The sequence below is a fragment of the Epinephelus fuscoguttatus genome, linkage group LG5 (genome assembly GCF_011397635.1).
Source record: "Epinephelus fuscoguttatus linkage group LG5, E.fuscoguttatus.final_Chr_v1".
In the NCBI taxonomy this organism is placed as follows: domain Eukaryota; kingdom Metazoa; phylum Chordata; class Actinopteri; order Perciformes; family Serranidae; genus Epinephelus; species Epinephelus fuscoguttatus.
The window spans coordinates 37,259,366-37,283,909 of record NC_064756.1 but is presented as its reverse complement, the minus strand read 5'-3'; the positions used below and the strand labels follow the sequence as shown (position 1 = coordinate 37,283,909).

The following is a 24,544-nucleotide window of genomic DNA, read 5'->3' as shown; positions in this document are numbered from 1 at the left end:
GCAGCTGACGAGGGTGTGTCGTGAGCCTGAGCCGGTGTTTACACTGTAGTAGTAGGTATATATAGGGCTAGTACATCTTTTTCCTCACTAATAATAGCCTACTGGTTCTCTGTTGGAAACAGCCGATGAAGTTTTCGTTAGCCGTTGCTATCCTGCGCACCTGCACGGCGTGGTGATGAACTGTCTAATTGATTTCTGTTGGCGTGCTGTCTTGCCGACTTGCACGGCGGAGTGATACTGGCCAGAAAATAGTCCCAATTGATAGCAAGGTCTGACGTAATGCGGGGATGTTTTAAAATTATTGAAATAGTCTAACAAAACACATGCATACTTTTTTGTAGCTTAAAACCTTTTGATTACGTGTCCCCCGTACATCTTCAGGACTACTTTTTCTCCGGTAAGCTACGGGCCATTTCTCAGAGCAGGAGGCTCGTTGATAGTAGTGACACCGTCACATCAGAGCTACAGATGGTCAGCGTTTCACACAACTTCATGTCCAAAAACCTGAACTATCACTTTAAAAAGCATTTTTTGTTATGTTTTCCTAAATTATCTTTACATCCCGATAGCAATCCATTAATAAAATGCTCTGAAAAGAAAAAAATCTGTAATAAATCAATCATTTCATTTGGGCTGAATGAAATGATTGGATAGCCTACCAGTCAGTCAGAGAGAGGACGTTCCTATTGGCTGCTGTTGCATCTACAAATGTTAATGAACATTCATGTCCCTTTAGTGAAAGCCTGATTTGATGGCAGATAATCCTGCAGAGAAACCTGCTATTCCAGCATTGGCAGCAACTGCCTACACTGCAGAGCAACCCAAAAATGGAGGACAGAGTTATCAAGAAAAGAGTATATAAGAGAGTCTGAAAATAAATTAAATAAAACGAGTAATCAACAAAACATTTCACACCTAAAGGCTCATGGCTGCGACTTCATGATTAGGTTTATATAGCTAACATTAGCTAGAGCCTCCAATCACAGTGTGTCTTCCGCCTCACTCCCCGCCATTACAGACTACCTCACTCGGAGGAGAGTGGACAGCAGCTGCGCAGACTGATCCCCAGTCAGCAGCCATAGCAACACAAACCAAGCCAGTGTAAACCCTAGCTCCAGGGGACTAGAGCTGGGGTTTGTGCTCTGGTCGGACTCCCTGCCACATTAGCAGTTTAATCCCGTGCTGCCACTTGCCACCAACCCGCTGTGACACCCAACACTGGGGGATTTGTGCTGGCCAAATTCAAGCCACCATTGCTTCTGGCTGAAGATCTGTCTCCCAAGCTGCTGGGTTACTGTATGAGGCACATGCATGTGCCCATGGTCATCTGGTGAGAGGGGAGAGCTGCAAGAGAAGGGGGGTGCTTTTAAATTAAGGAACAGATATGTTTTCCTGTAGATTTTTTTTTGTAAGAATTTCTTAGCATTACACAGTTCATCATTGTTTTTTGCACTTAAATCTGACACATATATACACTGTGTATCTGTATCACAGCTCTGTATGCGTGTTACAAATTAACATGTTTTGTGTAATCAAACAACACATTCAGAGGACTGTGCAGCCAGAGTTTGTACATTTCATTTAGAATGAAAACACATCCTTTATTTGGCAACTAGGTGTACAAACCAAATGCATCAAACAGTTGATCACAGAAATGGAGAACCACATTCATTCTAACATTCAGGTGCTCTACAGAAAGACTAAAACTCTCAGCACTGTTAGAAAACTGCAGCACTATGGTGTTTTTCTAACCTATATAATGAGATGAGTGCGCTGTAGCTGTAATGAGGGTTCCTGCAGTGGGAGGGCCGAAACATGTGGTGTGGAAACCACATGTGTGTGTGTGTGTGTGTGGTTCGTGGGTGTTTGTGTGAGGAGGTGCTTTTCATTTCCCCCTAATGAAGTGTTTTTGGGAATGTTGTTGGGCTGCCAGCGTGTTCCCACATTAACACTAACAAGCCAACACTCCCATCAGTCATGTCCCCTGTTGTGCACATAGAGACGCATTATTTGTCTCATCTTATTTTCTTGCCACTTTTCCTACATTGTCCACTCAGTATAATATTTTTGCACCCATTCATAACCCAAACACAAAATGGAAAGCCGTATTATGTCTCTAAGAGATACACGTAAACTAAATACATCAAACTAGATACACCTACATTTGCGACACTACACAGAGGTTTGACTTTGTGCCGCCCGCAGAAGCATTTATTTATTTTCCATTTTGAGTTGGGGATAAGGTTGGACAGTTTGTGGCGCAGAGACACTGGTGACACATAGTGGGCCTCATGAAGGAAGTTATATGCCATCAGATTTTCTGGTCCATTTTATGTCCAGGATTTGCTCTTATTTTGTCAGTTCCCATTCATTTCTGGGATTCACCAATGTTTTCTTATTTTTAATCTTGTATTAGGTAGAGGACATTTTACAAGTGGTTGAAAGGAATATAAAAAATGAATGAATATTACATAATCAAATTTAGATTATTGTGTTATAGAGTAACTATTATAATGAGTTTATAAATTCCATGGGCTAAAGAAATATTGTGCTGACAAGTAGTGAAATGTAGTGTAATCATTGGTAAGAAAATTAATCTGCAACTATTTTGATCATCTTTTACATTATTTTTCATGCAAAATCATTTCATGGTTCCAGCTTCTCAAATATGAGGACTTAGAGAATGGTGCTGCATGAGTACCAGAGTCTGTAATGTAAACTGAGCCCAGTTCTTTTCAACTGGCTGATGCAGTTTGTTGCTGGATAATGCTGCTCTGAGTTGCTGTAAGCGAGAGGCAAGCTGATGATAAGAGAAAAATTAAAAGCACGTCTTGGTGTTTTTGTGATTTTTGAGGTCGTCAGTTGAGCGTGCTAATAAGGCCTCTGTCTTTGCGCTGTCTGAGCCTCTTTTGAAGCTGTAGTTGTAGTTACAGCACTGCTGGGGGCAGAAGGATGCAGCCAGGCTTAGTGAGGTGTCAGTCTGGAAACAAGCTCACAAACCATAGAGGTGTACATTACATCAGCTCAGATACACACAGAGGATGGTGCAAACTTTAGATTCACACAACCAGTAGCAGATAGAAGAATTCATCCTTGTCCGTCCTCAAGTCGAGCCAGTTCCTTCTCTCTCCAAAGATTTTGTTTTCTCTTCGTAATTCTCTTGGAATATTAATTGTTTTAGTGTTTAATTTATGCTCCCTGTCTCTTACGCCATTACACTGTAGTGCAGTGATGCTCAGCTCATCTCCTTTTGTTTCCCTCTGTCTCTCATCTTTTTTCTCTGTGCCTCTTTCCATTCTTCTCATTGTGTTCAAAGCTGCTCCTGCACTCAAATTTGTCATGTGTTGTAAATGTCAAAGCTTTCTTTTCCTGCCATCTGTGCAAAAATGAAATTGAGCAGCTGTGTGACAATTAAAGGATCCCCATCTTTATCTCCTCTCTTTCTTCTCTCTACATTAAGCTAATCTTGCCTACTTACATGGTGTGTTTTATTGCTACTTAAGTAATCAACAACTTGCTTGAAGCAAGTCTTGTCTTCATGATGGGGTTTATGATGTGCTGTTAATGGGTGAAAAACACACACTTCTGGATCTAAGCTGTCCCCTGAGGCTTGGCTGGCTTTTCTATTAAAGATTTTTCGTAGGAGTGTGTATTGATCTACCATTACATGGCATTTCATTATATCAGAGAGCGCAACAGTAACAAGACAGCAGGGAACATTGGATTGGACAGAGATACCCATCAAATCTGTCTGTGAGCACTCACAGACTTTACACAGGAACTGATGTGTTAATATAATTAGGCTCCACTTTGTTCATACACTGCTTCCTTTTATCACAGAAAAAGAGCACAAGGGCAGAACACATCAATTCTTGATATTTTTCTTATGCTCTGGAGGATATAAAAATGGATACCAAAAAGCATACGCACATAAAAAACCTACATGAAAGTCAAAGACACTTTTATTGTCCATCATTAGATTCATCAACAATTATATTAATCAACCAATTACAAGTCATTTATTGCACTGTTGGTTGGACAAAACCAATTTGAGAATGTGACTTTTTTTATTTTACTTTTTTCTTTTGAAATTTCATAGAAAATATGATTGGTAGAAAACTAACTGAAAGATTAATAGGGGTGGAAGAAAATATAATTACCCTTGAGTATTGTGATGTTATGTTTTGTGATACTGTATCTATTCTCAAAAACACAAACTATTGATTTTTCAGTACCGTAAAACCAATCAAACGTAGAGTCCATTTTAGTAGCCAGGTGTGGCTACATGTTTTAAAAATAAATCACATTCTTTGGATGTTTCAAACCTCTTAAAGGTCACTGGGTTGTCGGCTTCCTGCTTGAACTACTTAAGCCACCAGGCTAGTCACACATACAAATATAAATGTTAAAATCTTGATCTCTATGGACATGCTACACATCATTAGCTCGGTTAGATTCTCCATAGGCAAATCCTGTAGTTCATTTTAAGAAAACCATGAACTGAGTGTAATTCAATCAGATTTACAGGCATAGCAAACAAGAGAGATTAAAGAAAAGTGCTGCCTCCCTACCTCTGAAGTAGTCATAATGTTCTGAATATGCGCCCATTCCTCGATTATTTATATTACTTTTTTTTTAAATTTCAATTTAATTTTATATACTTTATAAATCCTCCTGGGAGGAAATTCATTTTTTTCACTCTTTTTGTCATTAACACACAGGTCCGAAAGACACACACATGCACAAACAAGACCCATACACGCACAAAGTACAATTTAAAGCTTTTTTACTTAGATTTTATGCATATGGTGGTGTATTTTCCTAAAATTTGATATTTAAATATTGCAGTATATAGCCTTGCTTACAGTATTGCAATACAATGAATCATAACCCCTGTATCATGATATGTATCATATTGCCAGATTCTTGCCAGTACACAGCCCTAGAGATTAATGTAACATCAGCAACATTAGTTTCAGCTCTGCTCCTTCACAAATGCATGTGATCAGGTGATGGTAGTTGTGGCAAAGTATTTCATATTATCATATCAAACTCTGACCCGGCATTTACCCACAACTCTGGTGGCAATGCTTAACCTACCCGCCTTTATAAATGGTATAAAGTGTTTTATTTCCTCAGAGTCTGACCTTCAGAACAGTAAAATCACAGTAAAATCTCTCTCTAATCCTGACAATCAATTATTTAAGCCGCCTCACTGGCACAGGTAAAGGGTCACTGTCAGGGTGAACTCTTCCTCTCTCTCTCATCTCTCTTGTCTTTCATCTCTAAATTATCTCCTATGTCTCTCTCTCTTATCTCTCTGCCCCGCACTTGCCTTCCTCCCGCCTGTAAGCAGCATAGCGTCCTTCACTGAACAGATGAACCCCTCTGGCTGCTGAGCTTTGGGCAACTTATCAGCTGCAACATCATGAGCTCAGTAATTAGAGCGTCCCAGGACAGACTGGTGACAGTTTGATAAAAGGAGTTGCTCTATCATATTACCAGCTCTCGAATTAGCCCTGACTGAACAAGCATTAGGTCTGTGGGATGGCTTTTCTGGTAATAATAATGTCAACTGTTACATATTCTTATATTTGTATACAGCATGCTTGAGATGTAAAAGAATAGTAATAATCAGACACATGAACAATACATTTAGCAGCTGGGAAAGGCTCAGTTACGACAACTCAGCTCAGGACTTTAAGCATAAATCATTCCAGGTGCAAATTCACAGACATCTTTGTCTTTAGTCTATTTCTAAGGGACTCTAAGGAAAAACTGTTTTGCGAGAGATTACAGGTTGTACAGAAGGGATGTAGAAACTCAAGTCATTTTAATAGAAGTGGGACAAATAGATGTTTGCAAAGTAAGATTTTTAAAAACAATTAAGAAATTCCTTAATGCAGGAATGGTAAACTGCAGGGTCTTCTGTTGGTTTAGTTCAAAGTCTGTCTGATGGGTTTTAATTTAGCTCAAGATGAAAGCGTCATGCCCATGGCCAGAGAGCTAGGAATTAAAATAATCATATTGTGGCAAAATGAAAGCATCTGAAAAGACAACAAAACAGTATTATTCATTTTCTGCAATTGTCGTTAAAGTCTTCTCTTGGAGGGATTTTTGGCATTGAGGCCATTTTTGTCCTCCAGATTATTTATACAGATAAATGACAAGTAAAGCTAGGAAAACCAACATAAAGTGAGCACCACAAGACACAAGAGAAGATCCAGGGCTCCTCAGCAGAGATACTTCAGGTCTCTTGAACTCTACTACAGGGATGGACTCTGTTCTTCCAAAAGATGATGCTGTTGGTGTTGTTAGAGAGCACTTTCCAAAATCTCCATGAGGTGTTAAATGCAGTTGAGGTCTAATTTCTGCATTGGCACGTGATAGTACATGAATTAAATTATTTTTCACACTCATTAAACCATTCAGTGGTCCTTAGGGTTATGTACAGTTCAGATTTGAAGCGATACTGGCACCAGTATCTGGTATTTGGTACTTGTACCCAGCAGAACCTTTTTTCAGTGTCTCACTTTCTCTGCAATAACAGAAAATGTGGCTTTTGAGGGGTGACGTAGTAGACTAAAATGCAAGTCTGCTCCTCTGCTCTTTTCTAATCACACACAGACATGTGTGTGAATATGCATGTCTGCTTGTTTGGCAGTGATACTAGGCTATTACTAAAATAATAGCGAAAAAACATCGAAACCATTGCAACGGATCATTGCTACAGCTCACTGGGAATCTCGACAGAGTGGCCAGCTTCCCTTCTTCAGGGCACTTTTGCCTCCTGTCTGAAATGAAATCCGACGGCTTCGTGGAGCACTGTTGCAGACCCCAGAGCTCCGTGGCATGCTTCCAGGCTTTGGGGTGCTTCATGGCACTTCCACCTATGGTCTTACGTTAAAACCCAGCATTCTCACCCAGACGCGCTCTCATGTACCGACATTTGGCACCAATGGATTTAATGGGAATGGGTACTTGGTAGAACCAATGTTACTCAGTCAGTACCCTTACGAGATCAAAATGTTTTATTGAACTGTAAATCAGTCCGAATAACTTTGTATTGATTTGCAGCGACCTCTCCACTAAGGGGACCAGAAGGAATATACATATATATATTTGTATTAACCTCATACTGAGATGCTGTATTGAGGATGTATTGTGTGTAGTGCACATCATTTAGGCAGCACTCAGATGCCATCATATGCCATTTGAGTGTTTGCATGCATGCATTTTATCAAGATAAAGTGTGGTATTGCATTGGTGTGTGAGTGTGAGTGTGTGTGTGTGTGTGTGTGTGTGTGTGTGTGTGTGTGTGTGTGTGTGTGTGTGTGTGTGTGTATCCATTGCCAGCAGCAGGACCTTTGTTATGGACCCATTAATTATTAGTCCATCATCTTCTGTGGTGCAACACAATCTGTCTGCACAATTTACTCTCCACTGTCCAATTGTTGTCCAATGTGTGATTAATCATCACAGTGTTGCATCAATACCACTTAACCTGCCACCAGAGAGTGAGAGAGAGAGAGAGAGAGAGAGAGAGAGAGAGAGAGAGAGAGAGACAGAGAGAGTTTTGTTCAAACACATGTAGCCAGATGTTGCTCACAGGGAGGGGGCCTTGAGGATCAGCATTTATGATTTCAGTTAAAGATAGATTATTTGTGAACAGGTAGAGGGCTCTCACTCTTTCCCTCCGCTTCTCTCGCACTCTCATAACCTCCTCAGTGATACAGTTCATTCATTCCCTTCGTATATCACAGCGATCTTTTCCCATCTCCTCCTATCGCTCCCTCCTCGTGACTGGCCCATTCCTGGTGATTTATACTGAGTCCCAGATAGTTGATCTTTATTCAGCGGGCCTCCAGGCAAGGCTGATAACACCAAGGTCCCTCATCAATTCTGTGCAGCGCCCCTGCCCTGCCTTGCCCCCCAGCAGCACCCTTTCTCTCTCACAACCCCTAAAGATACAGTTCACTTTCTGTTTGTGTTAAATTTCCAGCGTGCGGTGAATTCACAAGCAGCCCGACCAAATGTATGTGGTTCAATTACTGGAGAAATAGCTGCAGTTCACAACTGGAGGTACAGATCCCCTATGGCTGCTGAGTGGACAGGCTCAAATTGATGCGAATGGCACTCTCGAAATAGCTGGGCCGATGGGAGAAAGAGATCAGTAGTAAGAATGTTTCTTGTGTAACCTGCCACAGAGGACAGCAAGTAAATACGACAAGAGGAGTAAGTCTTCTGTTTTCTAAGATGAACCACTTCTCTCATACTTATAGATTTGTTCTTATTTGATTTCGGAAACTGGCCTCAGCCATCAGACTGGTCAAGGTCTGATGTCTTGCTCCTGGCCAAACATTTGATATTTCATCTTCCCTGGCCATGTGGGTTTTTCAGTGGTCATAACTGTTTAACCTCCCAGAGTTCAGCATCATAAAGATTATTTGCACAAGTCAGAATAGTGTTGAGGGAGGGCTGTTTTATAGCTTCATAAAACAGTTTTAAAGGATAACTTCGGTATTTTTCAACCAGGGCTCTATTTCCCAATGTGTATGTGTGCGTATGATTCATAGGTACAACTCGTTTTAAAATTGGTTCAGTATTGAGGGAGGCGGATGCAACTGGCAGCCGCGAGGTAGATATGGGGGCTAATGCGTCCCGTATAAGTTTGCGCATTAAAAGTGCTTTTTTTTTCGCCACTGATGGGTTCAGATCACCAGTGCTATCTCTGTAAATAGCATACTGAGCGTTTCCCTGACCCTTCACTTCCTCCTGGTTGTGTGTGACGTCATCTCGCGAGAGCTTTGCTTGTTGCCAGAAGAAAACAGGGTACGATATATACGAGGGCAAAGTACACAACAGTAAATGTGCGTCTTGGAGACAATTCTAGGTATCAGTATTACATGCATAAAGACATATTAGTTATACTTACTTGATGGATAGTTGATCATTTGGTCCCTGTGGTTTTGGCCGCCTCCTCCAATTTATTTTGGGCACATGAAAAAAGGTATCCAGCACTGCCCTGTTGATCAGAGGGGGGAAATCCTCTAACGTAGTTACACAGTATTTGGTAGTTTCTGTATCATCCCAGGACACATCGAGACCATGAATATTGGGCAACAGGTCCCACTCGTTGCAACACAGACATTCTTCCTCTGTGGGCATGGAGTCACAGCAAGGAGCACCACCAGTCCTCAGAGATTTGCGTTTGTGCAGCCGCAGCTTCACCCTCGTCTGCTCGTTGGCCCTCTCTCTCTATCCTCGTCTGCTCTTCAATTTGTAGGAGCTCCTTGTCCGTATACTCGGGCTCAAATAAGTGCGGGTGGCCATTGTAATAAAAGTGCTCATCTTCATTCTCGAAATCGGGTAAATATGCAGCCATGATACTGATGCAGTAAAACTCTCAACTGTACTCCGGGACAACCAGCACCAATCTGAGCGGCGCTCAGCATTGCTCCTCTGTTTTCTTCCGGCAACAAGCAAAGCTCTTGCGAGATGACGTCACACACAGCCAGGAGGAAGTGAAGGGTCAGGGAAACGCTTAGTATGCTATTTACAGAGATAGCACTGGTGATCTGAACCGGTCAGTGGCGAAAAAAAAGCACTTTTAATGCGCAAACTTACACGGGACGCATTTGCCCCCATATCTACCTCGTGGCTGCCAGCTGCATCCACCTCCCTCAATACTGAACCAATTTTAAAACGAGTTGTACCTATGAATCATACGCACACATACACATGGGGAAATAGGGCCCAGGTTGAAAAATACCGAAGTTATCCTTTAACACTATCGAAATGATTCAAGTAGGTAAATGAGAGATATGAAATAATAACTACAGCATTTTTTCTGTTTAGTTGACATACAACAACCAGAATTTTAACCAGAGTTATCAGAATAATATCAGCTTATGGGACATATAGTGTCAGAAGAGATCTTTAATTGGTTTCAGTGCTTTTCATCAAAGATTCTTTTTAAGCAAACAATGTTTTTGAGAGCAGCTAATAGTCACAAGAATATGAATACAGTATATGAGCCGTGAAGCTGTAGAGCAGGGGCTGATCATGAATGGCTCACTGGAACAATGGGCTTATGCAGGTATCTTTACATATACAGTACCAGTCCCCTCAGGATTTTTGTGGGCTTTTTTCAGTATTGTTGCAGTCTGAAATGGCTATTTTCACCGCAGCTTTTCTAATAAATTGCAATGCATATTGCAGTGTCTTAGGCTTTTTTGTTTTGTTTTGTGTTTTAAATCAAAGGCAACTTGTTCCAGTGGGGAAAAAACTCTTTTGAGTTTGTGGTTTATATTAATTTATGTTATTATACTAATCTGCATATTTCATTTCACCTTGAGTCTTTCAGCACGTGCGATACAAAGGTGTTTGTCAGTTGATGTTTTTTGTGTTCCATCACAATGTGGCATGCAGTGTGAAACATTTTTAGCCTGCTCTCGTGCAGAACATCAGGGAAGTGTCTTGCACAGTTTGGACTGCTATGATTGGTAACATTTGCGGAAAAACTGTTGGAGAAAACTGCAGGGTCGTGCAGAATTAAGGGAGACTGGTTGAATTTGCATTAATTGTTGCAATCGCGACGTCGCACCATCCTGAAGGGGTTCATTTACAGGGCAGAGCTTTTTGTTTGCTGCTGTTTTTGGTGATTATACCATTACCAAAGACACAGAGGAGAGAACTGCGAAATGCTTGACTTCATTTGTAACAAGCTCACAAACATTTTCTTCCTCAGACATGCTCACACACTCATAAACACGCAGACGGCTGCTCTTGTTTTTCTTCCATGCGATACCTGGGTGAGGATCAGACAGTGTTCCTGGCCGACACTTCAGAGAATTACGGTAGCGCTGTAGCAGCTGCTGCCTTGGCTCTATTACAGCACACTGACACACAGGTGGTGTGTGTGTGTGTTTGTATGAGTATGTGTGCATGTTTGTGTGTATAAAGATTGAAACTTGGTAACAAATGTTGAATCAAGTAAAACAAATTTGACTGATTTAAATTCAGCATGTTTGCACCAAAGGGACATGATAACACAGTGTTACTGAGGATCCTAAACAAAACATTGTACCCGTGCGTTACTTGAGCACAGAGGTTAGAAAACACCTGCAATGCTCCCTGGTCTTTTAGCACACACCATATAACTTTTATAGAGGGCAGCTACAGTGTGTGCATCCTAAAGAACGCCCACCATAGTTCACTAAGGCAGCACTAACTGCAGAAAGAATATTAAATATGCACAAACTCACACATATACACACAACCTTCAAAACTTCTTTTCAGTATGTAGTGCACATACAACCTTTGGGGTTGACCTCAGAATAATATATCTGCTCTTTGCAGACAATGTGGTTCTGTTGACATCATCACACCGTGACCTCCAGCACACACTGGTTTCAGTGTGAAGAGGTCGGGATTAGAGTCAGTACCTCAGTAGTTTGTTGCAGTGTCAGTGGTGATGTGCACATTGCACAGGTCCATTGTGGTGAAGATGGAGCTGAGCTAGCAAAGCTCTCAATTTACCTGTCCATCTACGTTCCATCCTTCACCTGTGGTTTAGAGCTTTGGGTAGTGTCCGAAAGAATGAGATGTAGGATGGCAGGGCTCAGCCTTAGAGATAGGGTGAGAGGCTCAGACATCTGAAGGGAGCTCGGAGTAGAGCCTCTGCTCCTTTGTGTCCAAAAAGGCCAGCCTTGTGTTAGAGGTTTTCCGGACATGCCAAAGTGCTAGGAGGCCCTGGGTTAGACCCAGAACACACTGGAGGGATTATATATCTCACCTGGCCTGAGAATGCCTCAGTATCCCCCAGGAGGAGCTGGAAGGTGTTGCTATAGAGAGTGGTGTCTGGCCTGAAAGTGGTTGAATGGTTGAACAACCATGCAACACTTTGTGGTGACATTTCTCCAGCGCTCTATGATATGATATACCGGACATACTTGGTTTTACCCTCATATAAAACTACTGCTGGTTTAAAAGTCTTAGGAATCATCTTGCAGTTGTGTTAGTAAAGGAACACGCCTGCTGCATGTCATCCCTCTCACTGTTAGGTCAGCTTTACCATCTCGCTCATCGCTCAGCTGTTTAAAGACAAAAATAGGAGAAGGGCTGCTGCTGTGATGCATCTGTGAGAGCCCCTGTCTGGTATTAAAAAGTGCTTTCATTCCAAAAACGTGTGCATCCTCCGCCCACATTTTCCTCATAATTATTGCCCCAAACACTCCTGATATCTTAAGGACACCACTCTGCCTCCCTTGTTTCTCCTTCCAGGTTTGATGGCTCTGAGAAACTACCTGCTCGCAGCTGTACGATATTTTTAGGGTTTGAAACTGAAAAGTCCAAATTCTCTTGACTATGTTGTTGCTCAGGTTAAAAAAAATAGGATGATCAATCTGATAGCTGATGCAGCTCTTGTACTGGAAGGTACTGATTTGGAGCCTGCTGCAGATACCTGCGTTACATACCACATGGACATCGATGACGCTCTCCCTTTATGACTCCCTCACACCTTCCTGCTCTCAGCCCAATTCATCAATAGTTTGTCTCTGCCACAGGGAGCTCTTGTTCTCCCCTCAGTGCTTCTCTTCATTCATTGCTTGTAACCACAGCGCAGATTTGCCACTATTGATCAGAAAACACTCAGCGTCCAGCCTGCTGTTTGATTGATTTTATGGCCAAGACCAGATGGTTTTCCACTTCCTACTTCATTTCTCACACCCGCTGAATGGAAAAATATGTGTCAGCTCCGTCTTACTGGTGATAATCAGCAGTTGTTGCTGTGTATAAAGCCTTTTTGTCAAGTGAACACTCCAGACTACCAGAATGTTTTTTGAAGTAGAAGTAGTTCTTTAATTTCATTACTTTAATTATGTTGCTCACATGAAAGCTTTAGTTTACGTGATCCAATAATTTAGATTAATGAATTCCTGCATTTCATGTGGGAGTCTATTAGTCATTTACCCTCATCATGCTGCAGCACAAGATGCCTTGTTTTTTTTTACCGTAAGGGCAGGTTACGTCAGATTGCAGCCCAAATAATCACCTTGCCAAACTACTTTAGTGTGAGCTGTTATTGACTACCAGTGAGGGTAAAGCCCTCGGTAGAGTGCAGTATGACTCACTGTCAGTCACTGGACATAATTGTTGTGTTTAAACTTCACAGTGTCAAGTAGCAATGACACCAGATACCAAGTCACCAAATTTGTCCAAACATTGAACCAATTTTTATTTTTTAAGTTTGTTTGTAATGCAGTCCTCCCAGGATGTTGTGATGTGGCAATCACAACAATGCAGATACTACCAAACCTTGCAATTTTGTCCAATCACAGCAACTTTAATGCAAATTTGACCAATCATCGCAGTGTCCGGCGAGCTTCACCAGTCCTAACAGACCCTCGCAGCGTCACCAAACTCACCTCCCTGTTTCTAGTGCTGGTGAAGATGCAGACATTTGCTAACATCTCACATTTACAAACTAAATGTTTAGTTAAAGATCTAGCAAGGCAGTTCCCCGATGCTCTGCAAGAAAGTGGGGAAAAATGTTTTGAAGTGCGTGTAACAATGTGGTTGAACACACGCATTTTCTATCACAAAACACACCTGGAGGACAGCTACAACATGTGGTCAACAGCAAGACAAATCACCATGACACAGAATATACTTTTATAGTACACATCTATGTCATTAGATTTTATTATCAAAATGTACTATTATGGTTGCTGTTGCTGTTATCTTTGATTCTAAAAGTTAATGCCAAAAAATATCTATCACTTAAGCCCTAGCCCTCACAGAGATGCTTTCTTCTATGGGTGAATGCACTGTAAAGCCTGTTTTGTGTATGTGTGTGTGTGTTTCTGACTGTGTGCTTTTGTGTGTGCAGGGAGTGACGTACTGTGGGGAAAGCTCTGCCAGCAGTCTGACCATGGCTAATGTGCCCTGGCACCAAGAAGTGGTCGCCTTCGTCCAGCAGCTGGCTGACATGTTGCCTCAGTATGAGATCGCCTGCGAACACGAGCACTCCAACTGTTTGCTCATTGCACACACCAAGGTAGGAAGTCACTCATACATAATTCAACATACCATATCTGCAGCCTGAACCAAATAAACATAGACTTGTTCCCATCACAAGCAAATTCGGCCCATTTATTTATTCTTAATGTGACACAGATTTTTTCAGACCAGTGAGAACACAGAAATCAGATATTTTTCAGTCAGACCTGGGCTACTTTCATACGTGGTCCTAAATCTGATACAAATCTAATCACTGGCCATGCAGCTGCCATCAGCATGGTCACATTGCAAGTCCCGCGTGTTTTTCCCATACAGATATATATTTTACAAGTCCTACTTAACAGAAGGCTGCTATAGCCGTACCACTGCTGTGGTAGGCTATCCCAGTCACCTACCAATAGAGCTCGACTGCCAGACGCTTTCTGACCGGGACAGCTTGCATGAGGTGCTGACAGAGATATTGGAATGTAGCCCTGGACATCCTAAGGTCTGGACTAACTGTTCCTCTGTGAAACCTTGCAAATCGCAACTCAACCACTCCGGACTCCTCTCCCGCATCTACACCTTTCTGCTCAAAAGTACCAGCAATAGCTGCTGATATAGCCATATTTGGCTTTTGCTTTAGTCCTTCTTCGCACCCTCATGCCATTTTTTTGATGGTCTGTAATGGTCTGTCAACGGTATATGAAAAAACCATATACCGTATGAATATTGATGGTTATCATACCAATTACATTGGCTTACCTACAGTATTGGGGATAAAGGCAACTGGACAGATCATCTCCACTGCCATGTGCATCTCTTTTAGCATCTCAACAGGCTGAAAAAATTACAACCTGAACCAAACTGACCCGTGTGAGTTGAAGCCCGAACCCAGCCTGTATGAGATCATCACATAAATTACTGAGACCAAGCCCAACCCCACCAAAAAGCACTAGTCAGTTTCTAATGCCCGGAGCAAACCACTGTGTGGCGGCGCAAGCGATGCGTGTCTCCAGCGGAAAATGGACCAGCTCAGTGGATCGCTGACTCTACACATTATATTTCCCCACCAGAAAAGCTCCCTGCTCCGGCTGGGAGGAAGGACAGAGAGCCAGGACACAGCCTGGCTGCTCCCTCTCCTTCTGGCCCTGCCTGCAGAGCCAGAAGGAGAGGGAGCTGCTGTCCAGTGCTGAAATGGATGAAGCGGTTTAGGAGCTGTTCGGTCAATCAATCAGTATATAATATCTATAATATATATCACATTTTAGATAATAATAACTAAATATATGAAGCACAGAGTGCTCACTTTCTAATATATATTTTTTTTTATTATTATTTTTTAAACAAAATAACAATTCTCCCACAGCCTGAGCCCTGTCCAACCCAATAAATTGGTGCACATTTTCCGGCCAAACCTGGTCCGACCTGTCAGGCTTATTGGGATCCATCAGGTACGGGTTGAGATTGAGAACTCTGATCTTTTGCTAAAGACAAATTCTAAAGTAACGCTCACACTTTGCTCTAGATTTTTGCTTGCTGTCAAGTAAGTTTGCTACTAAATCATTAAGTCAGGCACAAGAAATAGATTTTTGGCCATAGGGGGCTACATTTATACTTTCAGGTCTAATATATAGGCTAGTGGTCTGTTTACCTTCTCTACCTTTTAAGATGAGCCAGAAATCACACAGTAATCACACTAATCAAAAATCGTCTCTGTGTTAAGAGTTACAGACTGTACACTCTAATTTAAGTGCAGGTGCAACAGTCTACTGGATATTTGCAGCATTAGATGCAGCTTACCGACTGTTTTTGTATATTAGCATTTCTAAGTTATCAGCATTATCTGCAGACCCAGTCAGTGGATACCACATTAGCATCCCTTCACACATAATAATGAATAATGTGTACCTGGTGAGCCGCTTTGCATCCGTTGTGATTCTGCAGCAGCTCCTTTGAGACACAAACACACGCATCCTTCATCTCCATTTTCTCTCAAAGTAGCTTTCCAGACAGCTCAGAAAATCACTGCAGGTTCCTGGTTTCTGAATCGGTGTTTTGATTTAGTCTTGTTCTATTATTTATATAATTTATATAATTTAGTCTGCCTTCCTTTTCAAAATATGCAACCATCAGTGTGGTTTATCCTGACGGAGGCTCACCCGCCCCAGAAAGTATCAGTCAGTTGTGGGTTCTGCCAAGGCAACTGTCCGTCAATAATTAATGAATGATGATTAATTGCCATCTTGGCTCTCACTGATAGAGTAGAAACTCAAGCCAGCCAACCAGGCGCCCACACCTCTCTATCACACACATAAACAGTGTGCTAGATGTGTAATCACAGTTTATTTAAGCACCCAAACTCCTTATCCTCCTTTGTTTTTATTTACTGGAGCTTTGTTTTCATGGGACGTGTTACAGATTTATTTACCTCTGTGGTGTCTGTGTTCTCTTTCTGGGGCCCCCAGCGTCTGCAGGGATAACAGGAGAGAGAAAGAAGGCACATGATGTTTATTGTTTATTTCACAAGTTTTCTGCTGCACAGTGAAATGCTTATTTTATGTTTTCACATAAAATGATGCTCAAGTTACTTTTCTGAGGAACAAAAACTTTACAAGAAGCCACAGTTCAGTACAGTCCTGCCTCTGTTATTCAAGATCTCATTACAACAGGACCGGACAGGCGTCATATGATGGCTGGGACAGAGCCATAGTTGAAGAAATCTGGATATTTTGATAACAAAAACAAAACAAAAATAGATAAATGTTTATTTTTTTTTAATTCATTGATAACTTATATGGTGGCTGATATAGTGATTTTTTGAGCTGGAGTGAAAATAGATCTCTCGTGTGTGGACTTTGCACTGATATTATGACGATGCAGTAGGCGATAGAGGAAAGAACGTTTTACTTAAGATGGACGTTTTTTAAAATTATTTAAAATGTAGAGATAACATTTCATTTTAACTGATCATACATTTTCTGCATAAAATAGATCTGAAAAGTGACTTGTTGATAAAGCTGTGACATAAATGTAGTGCAGTAAAAAGAGCAGAAGTAGCAGAAAGTGGAAATACTTAAGCACAGTTCCCCTTAAATTATACAATAATTAATTATAATATTAAACTTATTTGTATCGCACTTTTCAAAACACACAGTGCTTTACAAGACAAGATCAAATGGTACACACAATTAAGACAAAAACAGTAATAACATAAATGAAAACAAATAAAAACACTGAACAAAGGCTAAGACGAGATGTGACCATTGTATAATATAAAAATATCAAAATTAATACAATTGATAAAAGAGGGATAGAAACTAAACCAACAACAGATTAACTGGAAAAGCCGTCCTGTAAAAGTGTGTTTTGAGGAGTGTTTGAAAGGAAGAAAGTGAGTTTGCTAACCAAATGTCCTCAGGTAAGGAGTTCTACCGCTGCAGGGCTCAAACAGAAAAAGCCCAGTTTCCTTTTGTAAAGACAGTCCTACTGTGTGATGATGACGTGGTATTGTCTCTTGGAAGTTGTTAAAAGTCTGGCAGCTGAGTTTTGAACGAGCTGGAGGCGGGAAATGACCTTTTGGCTGAGCCCCAGATACAGGGAATCACAGAAATCCAGATGTAGCGACATTTGAATGATAACGATTAAGGCATTAAAAATTAGTATAAACCTAAATTGTGGTACTTAAGTGAATCAGTTTTTTTCCCCCCCGCTACCATTACCTTGTTGGTGTTCACACACACACACACACACACACACACACACACACTTGCCTAAGACAAAAATGAGTGTAGAAAAGCTAGTTGTTCACTTAATTCCTCACACATTTTCTTCATATCTTTCCCCTTTCTGCTCTCAGTCACGCAGGTCGCAGTATTAGTGCCTGATGCTCTGAAGCCGGCCCCATCTGCCTGTTAACTAATAGCTCTGGCGGAGCCTCCATGAGGAGAATGAACAGCATTTTGCACTCACTTCATCTTTTGAGGCTTTTTAGTAACCACAAAGGCTTTTTTATGAAAAACCAGAGCAGAGGGGCGTCAGTCTCACACACAATATACACCCTCCCCTGTGTGTGTGTGTGTGTGTGTGTGTGTGTGTTTCTTTATGTGACAGCACATGCACATAAACAAGTTTGCTTATGTACAGACATTGTTAAAAACTGTTCAGGGAGAAAATGTTTCAAGGTTATTACTGTGAAATGACAATAAAATCAATTAGAAATAAATTATAATATGGGAGAGATATATGGATAAAATGATGGAAAACTTTTAGTGACAAAATCACTTGCTGCAGAATTAAACATAAAATTGATTATCTTTAGATTTTGATCACCCTGATTATTGTGGCTAACACAGATACTGTTGACTTTCTTTTTATATTTTACAACTTCATTATACACTGCATACACTGTACAGTTTAAACGTTTCTGACCCCATTTTTGAGCTGCACAACTCATTTTAGAGCCAGACTGAATATCAGCTTTGTTGGGTGCCATTGGCCATGCAGTGTACAAAGGAGAGCGCAGACTGCGTAGCTTCTCCCGATCAGACGTTCAGATGAATTTCTGACATGTCAGAAATTTTGGTTGGCCGTCGTCAGGCTCTCACACAGTTGAAGCAGAACCACAAGTCTCCCAGGATCACTGTTTTTATCCCCCTCAATCAATGGTACAGTTTAGCCGATACCCAGCTAGTTTGTCGGTACAGCTAACTGCTCACTTCCGTGTGTGTCTGTGCATGAGCGAGAGGTGACTGAGAGAATGGGGGGAATCAAAATTGGACTGTTCCATCTTGTGCAAATTTGACTTTTAAGCTCTTTTGGGGGCACATGTCTCTACATATGTGAATCATACCTCCGTTAGCAAACAAACTTCTACCTGCCGCAGCACCAGCAGTTTTTAAAACAACCTTTTCTGACAGTTGTCAGTAGGTAGAACAGTCCGTGGGTACCAAGGGACTGTGTTATTGTTTATTTTACACATAAGCCATTTTCTCATATGAACTCCAAACAGCATCCAGGGAATCGGGTCTAGACGATGTCCGCAGTTTCTGTGTCACACGTGTAGCACACAACAGGGGCTGTCTGTGTCAGAAGTGTTCTCACGTACTGGAAATGCTCTGTTCAGTTCAGGCAAGGGGTGGTGCCTTGGCAGAGCGTGCAGGAGGCAGGACATGATGTGGATTACACCGCGGTCATGGTTCATAACTTGATCATAAACAGCAGAGTCTCTTGCTGTTCCTTGAGTTTGTCTGATGATTATGGCTTCAGCGCATACCGACAGAAGGTCCCAAATCTCCTCATCTTTCCAGTTTGATATTTTCGTCGCCGTCAACATGTAAATGACCCTACTTATTCGCCCACAGATTTTTTTTTTTTCTAGTGGCGTGGAGCCTCTTGATAGAAATGTCACAAACACACCCACTTACTCGCTGTGAACTCTCTGGACAATTACCTGCTGTCTGCCGTCACACATGGGCTCAATCAGACGTTACATGTACTCTGTTCTAGAGAGCTGGCAGTATAAAGTCTGTTTTATGTCTGATCCAACTGATTCAAACATTTGCATTCTGACATACAGGTCCTCCAGGTAATGCCTAGATCATTTCAGGTTTGCAGTCCATGTGTGAAAGGGGCTACTCGGTGTGAGCAAATAAGTTGTGAGGTTTGGCTTTATACCGCTGAGGATTTACTCGTAGAGTGAGAGTTGGACTTAAATAACAACATTTCTTAAACAGGCTCAAATAATCATACAGTGTATTTATAAGTTTTATTCTTTTATTTTTGAGCAGTCATGAATAATCCAGCAGAGTTTGGGAACTGAAGGCATTTTTAGGTTCCTCCTGTGAACGGAGAGAGTCTGATGTTTTTCTCTAAAGTGTCTTCAGCGTGGTGAATGTCTCCGTGCAGCACAGTCTCAGCAGGATGAGAATCTAGATGAGGTCCTCCTAGTTTTTGTGTTAACTTACGTAACAGCAGAGTTTAAAATGCATCACAGGAAAGTACATCAGTCTCATTTTGTGTGTGAGTGTGTGTGTGTGTGTGGGGGGTGGGGGGGTGGGGGGGTGCACGCTTACTGCACAGTCTTCTGATCTTCTAGTTCCACTTGGATGATATCACCGTTTGATGTAGTCCTTTAAAAGACATCAGAGCTGTGCCTGTGCATGTGTGTGTGAGAGACAGATCACTCTTTAGCAGCAAGCGATAGATCCTCCCTGCACTGACACATCATCATCATTAGTTTCTTTTTAACCCCTGGGATCTGATGGGCATTTCTCTACCTCTAGTTTTACTTTCTCTGCCAGCATTTTCTCTCTTTTATCTCTCCTCTGTCGTCTCTCCTCCCATTCCCCGATCTTTTATTCGCCTTTATTCTCTGTCCTCTCTCACCCATCTCAGTCCCATTTCTCTCAGAGGACGCTGTAATGAAAACAGCACAGTCACAAATCTCCCAGAGATCCCTCTGAAAGACCTGTTGACTTACAAATCAGGAGACTTGTTGTGTTTGTGAAGTTTAGCCTTTTTGCAGTCAGACATCCTATAAGATGTGTTAATATTTCTTAATTCAGAGATGCTCTTCTAGCTGACATATTATGTCAACTACCCACAGTATCTGCACTTTTGCTGCATTCAAGGCCTGAATGCAGCAAAAGTGCTGAATGCTGCTGCAACCGAATGACATTTTTCGCATTCAATATGACTGCCATTGTTAGCTTCATCAGAAATGGAAATTAAGCCTTAATATAATTTTATCATTTTTAGCATATTACATACTGCATTTATAATAATTAATTAACAAGTGGAACCTGATACAGCATACAACTCAATGTTCATTGTTTAAATCAGCTATGTAAAGGCCCATAGACACCAAATTGGCATCAGCGAACTAGTGGCAACAAAGGCCAACTGTTGCATCGCCCGTGTCTCCACCAAAAAGCCGCACTTGAACAGACTGCAAAGACTGCTGCGTGAGAGCAAATAATTCTTTACCCACAGGCAGTGGAAGTTTTTGCTCATCATTCAGTGAGGGAAACCAGAACACTGACGGGGCGCATTCAAGACGCTAGTTAGCCAGTTAGGACATTAACAACACAACCTGATGGTAAAAGAACAAAGGATATTTACCGTGCACTAGCGAACGGTAACACAATTACAAACTGTTTCTGTGAAAGAGCTCAATGGCAAAAGAAATAATCTCACCTTGTGTAACAAGTTTGATATGATCTCATGCCTTCTTGACTTTAGTGGTTTGTTTGCTCTCCTCACTTTCATTTCCCATCTGCTGAGCTGAACTGCCAATCAGATTTCTGACATTGCCCAGCGACAGACTGAGGGCTCGGTGCGTCAGGGTCCTTGTTGTTGATATTTGGTTTTATTTAGCTGTAACCGCTGCCTGTTGTAGTTTTGCAGCCATTTTTCCAAGTGGAGGAAATTGTAGCGGTCTGAAATTCTCTACTGACTTGTAATTACAACTAGATAGCACCTTTAAGGCTTTTCATCCTTTGACATTTGTCTGGTTACCCTTCTACCTGCACAGCAAGCAGGTATAGCTGCGAGACAACTTCAACCACACGCAACCAGTTCCTTGCTGCGTCCAGCCATCTGTCATCAGCTGAAGTGATGTGTGCATTGAAGATGATGGACTCACTTTAATAGTGCAGCTCTTGTTCAGAGCTGTGTGGGAAACAAAATGCCCAAATTGCTTCACATTTGGAATTGAGCATTCTGTAAATTGCTTGTAGTCAGAGAGGTGTCCAGGCGAGCTACTTTCAACTATTTAAGTTATGGAAATGAGTTCAGATGTACAGAAGTTGTGGAGAAGTTTTAAAGACTTGATTGGCAATAATGTGTGGGGACCCTGGGTTTAGCAAGCCAATATGCAACACAAAATATGTGTCCCTCCCTGCTTAAATATAAGAAGACCGCATTGGCTTAAAAATAATTTGAGTTGCAGTGTGAAGAAAAAATGTATGTATGTATGTATGTATGTATGTATGTATGTTGTGTATTTCTATGAAAACAACAGCAGACACAGACAGGGCGTGCCATCACGAAACAGAAACAGAAAAATAAATATATTTATATGTACATTTCTCACTATAAGGGCTGAGCGAATCTCATATACAGAGCAGATCTCTATAGTAGAAAGAGCATGCAATTTAATTTTCTGAAGACAGAGAAAAGATATGATGGTCTTCCGTCAGTTCTCTGTGAATGTGTATTAAAGTACTGTGCAGCTCATTGGCATGTGCACATACATGACGACACCTCCTGTGGTGCTAAGTGAAGAAGCTGTCCTCAGTGATCCTCAGCAAAGATGCTGTTAGTAAAAACAACAGGCCGTCTTGTTCCCATCTCAGACAGCAAAGCTTTGTTTTGTTGCTTGGAGACTGAAATTGTTTGCCGAGATGCCGGCTGAACAAATATCATCCCTTCTCATTACCAGAAACATTAACTCCCAATAGGTGCTGCTTTCATTTCCCCCTGTTTCTCAGGCCTCATTAGCAATGCAGTGGGTAGCTTCTCTCTAATGACAGAGGCAGGCGCAAGGCGTCTAAAGGCTAACGCTCAAACACTTAATGCTGTGACTTCCTCAATGGGTCATCAGCTCCAGCAGGCAAGTCTTTAACTCAGCAAATAAATGTTTCTCCGTCATGAGTACATTTTCTGTCATTTTGCTGTTTTTCTGAGAAAGTCAGTGATGTAACGCTGGCTCCTTTTTCCCTCCTGTTGTGTGAATTACAGATGTAGAAGCTGTTTGGTTTAAATTTGAAAGAAGCGAGCTGCAGTGCACACACAGGGGTCCGGCCAGAGCAGCCATGAACCTGAAAGAGCTTTTAAGCGCTGAGAGCTAAAAGCACAGCAGCCGTCCCCAGGGACAACTTATCACAGTTTTGCATCCAGTCACAGCTTATCGAAACAAAACCCACGAGTGAGTCAAAGTCATCAAGGAGCAATTTAAAGAGCAGAATTTGCTGCCATAAACAGACTTTAGAGGAAAAGTTGGGTTGTATGTATGCCTTCTTGTCAGTCTTTCCCACCTTTGCAGACAACAAAGGAAACGTGATATTGTATCAGCTGTACAGCTATGCTGCATGCTGGGAAAGTAGAGGTCATAGTCTTCACCCTGTGCACTGGCTTGGGAAAACAAGCAGGATTAGAGAGGCAGAATGATGTTGGAGGCTTTTCCCTCACTGTCAAGCACTCGAGCTGTTTTCTCCCTGTCTGGTCCTTGGTGTGCCTCTCACAAATCAACACACACACACACACACACTCCTCTCAGCTTGTCGCTCTCTTGTTTTCTCTTTAGTAAGACGGATGGCGAGTTGAGTGAAGAAGCAAGAAGTAGTGATTGATAAAAAGAGAAATGAGAGCAGAAGGGAGGAGGTGCAGTTGGTGAATCTGCAACCATTTAAAGAAAAGCTAAACTAACAAAAAGTGGCAGATGTGGAGCAACAAGCTCTTTAATCACAGCTGGTCTTTTTGATCACATCTTTAAATTCTTTGTTGTTTAAATTCACAATACACAACACGCTTCCATGTGGAAAAGTGTTAACTCCCTCAGTGGTTGTCCATTTGTTTCTCTCTGTGTCTGAGCATATGGGTTTGCATCCTTTTGTATGAACTGTACTGTACAGATAACAGAACAATGTGCTTTAACTGTCCCACGATGAGGCCTGTGTGTAAGAGAGATCGTGCCTTTATGGTGGCTGCTGCAAAGCTCTGAAATAGCTCGCCGCTTTCAATCAAATGTTCTTCCTATATTGAGTCTTTTAAGACAAATCATAAGACATACATGTTTTCAATGGCCTTTGGTTGCTCTTAGTGGTTTTAATATTTTAGTATTTTGTAATCTTTTATGTATATAATCTAGATTTCCACTTTTATTATTTTTAAGGTTTTTAGATATAATGTTACTCTGTAATTTGTACTGCTATTTATTGATGTTATTGTTATTTAAATTATAACTACTTTATGTGTGCCATTCACCTGGTACAGCACTTTGGTCAACTCTGGTACTTTTTAAACATGCTATATAGATAAATTTGGTTTTATTTGAACATTTGATATTCTGTAGATTTTGATTGACAGTTTATGTGCAGGACCATTCAAACATTTGTAAATTGAATAATCTAAATTTCAGGCTGTGAAATGATCATGATGTTCCAGAGACAGTTAAAGAGATCTAATTTTCCCACCATGCAACAACAGATGAGTACATGTAATTAGATGGAGGTAATGATGCAGCTCTCTGATTAGAGCATCACAGATGCCAAAATGTAATTTGTTAGATTTATTTGCTGCTAAGGCCCAGACACACCAAACTGACAGCAAAGAACTAGTGGAAATGAAGGCCAACTGATGCCTCACGTCACCTTTGTCTCCGTCAAAAAGTTGCACTTGAACACACTGAAAAGACTGTACCCAACAGCCAACTAGCATGTACGTTCTGCGCTTACGTAACAGGAAATAACTCTCCATGCCAGCAGGAAGCGGTAGTCTGTATCAGAGTGTGGATACCGGAACAGAGCCCGACGAGTCA

The 24,544-nt window shown here is 41.4% G+C and overlaps 1 protein-coding gene across 1 annotated transcript in view; it reads left to right on the top strand.

The window, feature by feature from the left end:
• Window positions 1–24,544, top strand: part of tyw1 (tRNA-yW synthesizing protein 1 homolog (S. cerevisiae)) — a 90,160-nt gene that overhangs the window by 61,402 nt on the left and 4,214 nt on the right. The window contains exon 15 of the mRNA XM_049577520.1: window positions 13,895–14,062. Within this exon, the coding sequence (XP_049433477.1) occupies window positions 13,895–14,062 (168 nt within the window). The remainder of the gene's footprint in view (window positions 1–13,894; window positions 14,063–24,544) is intronic.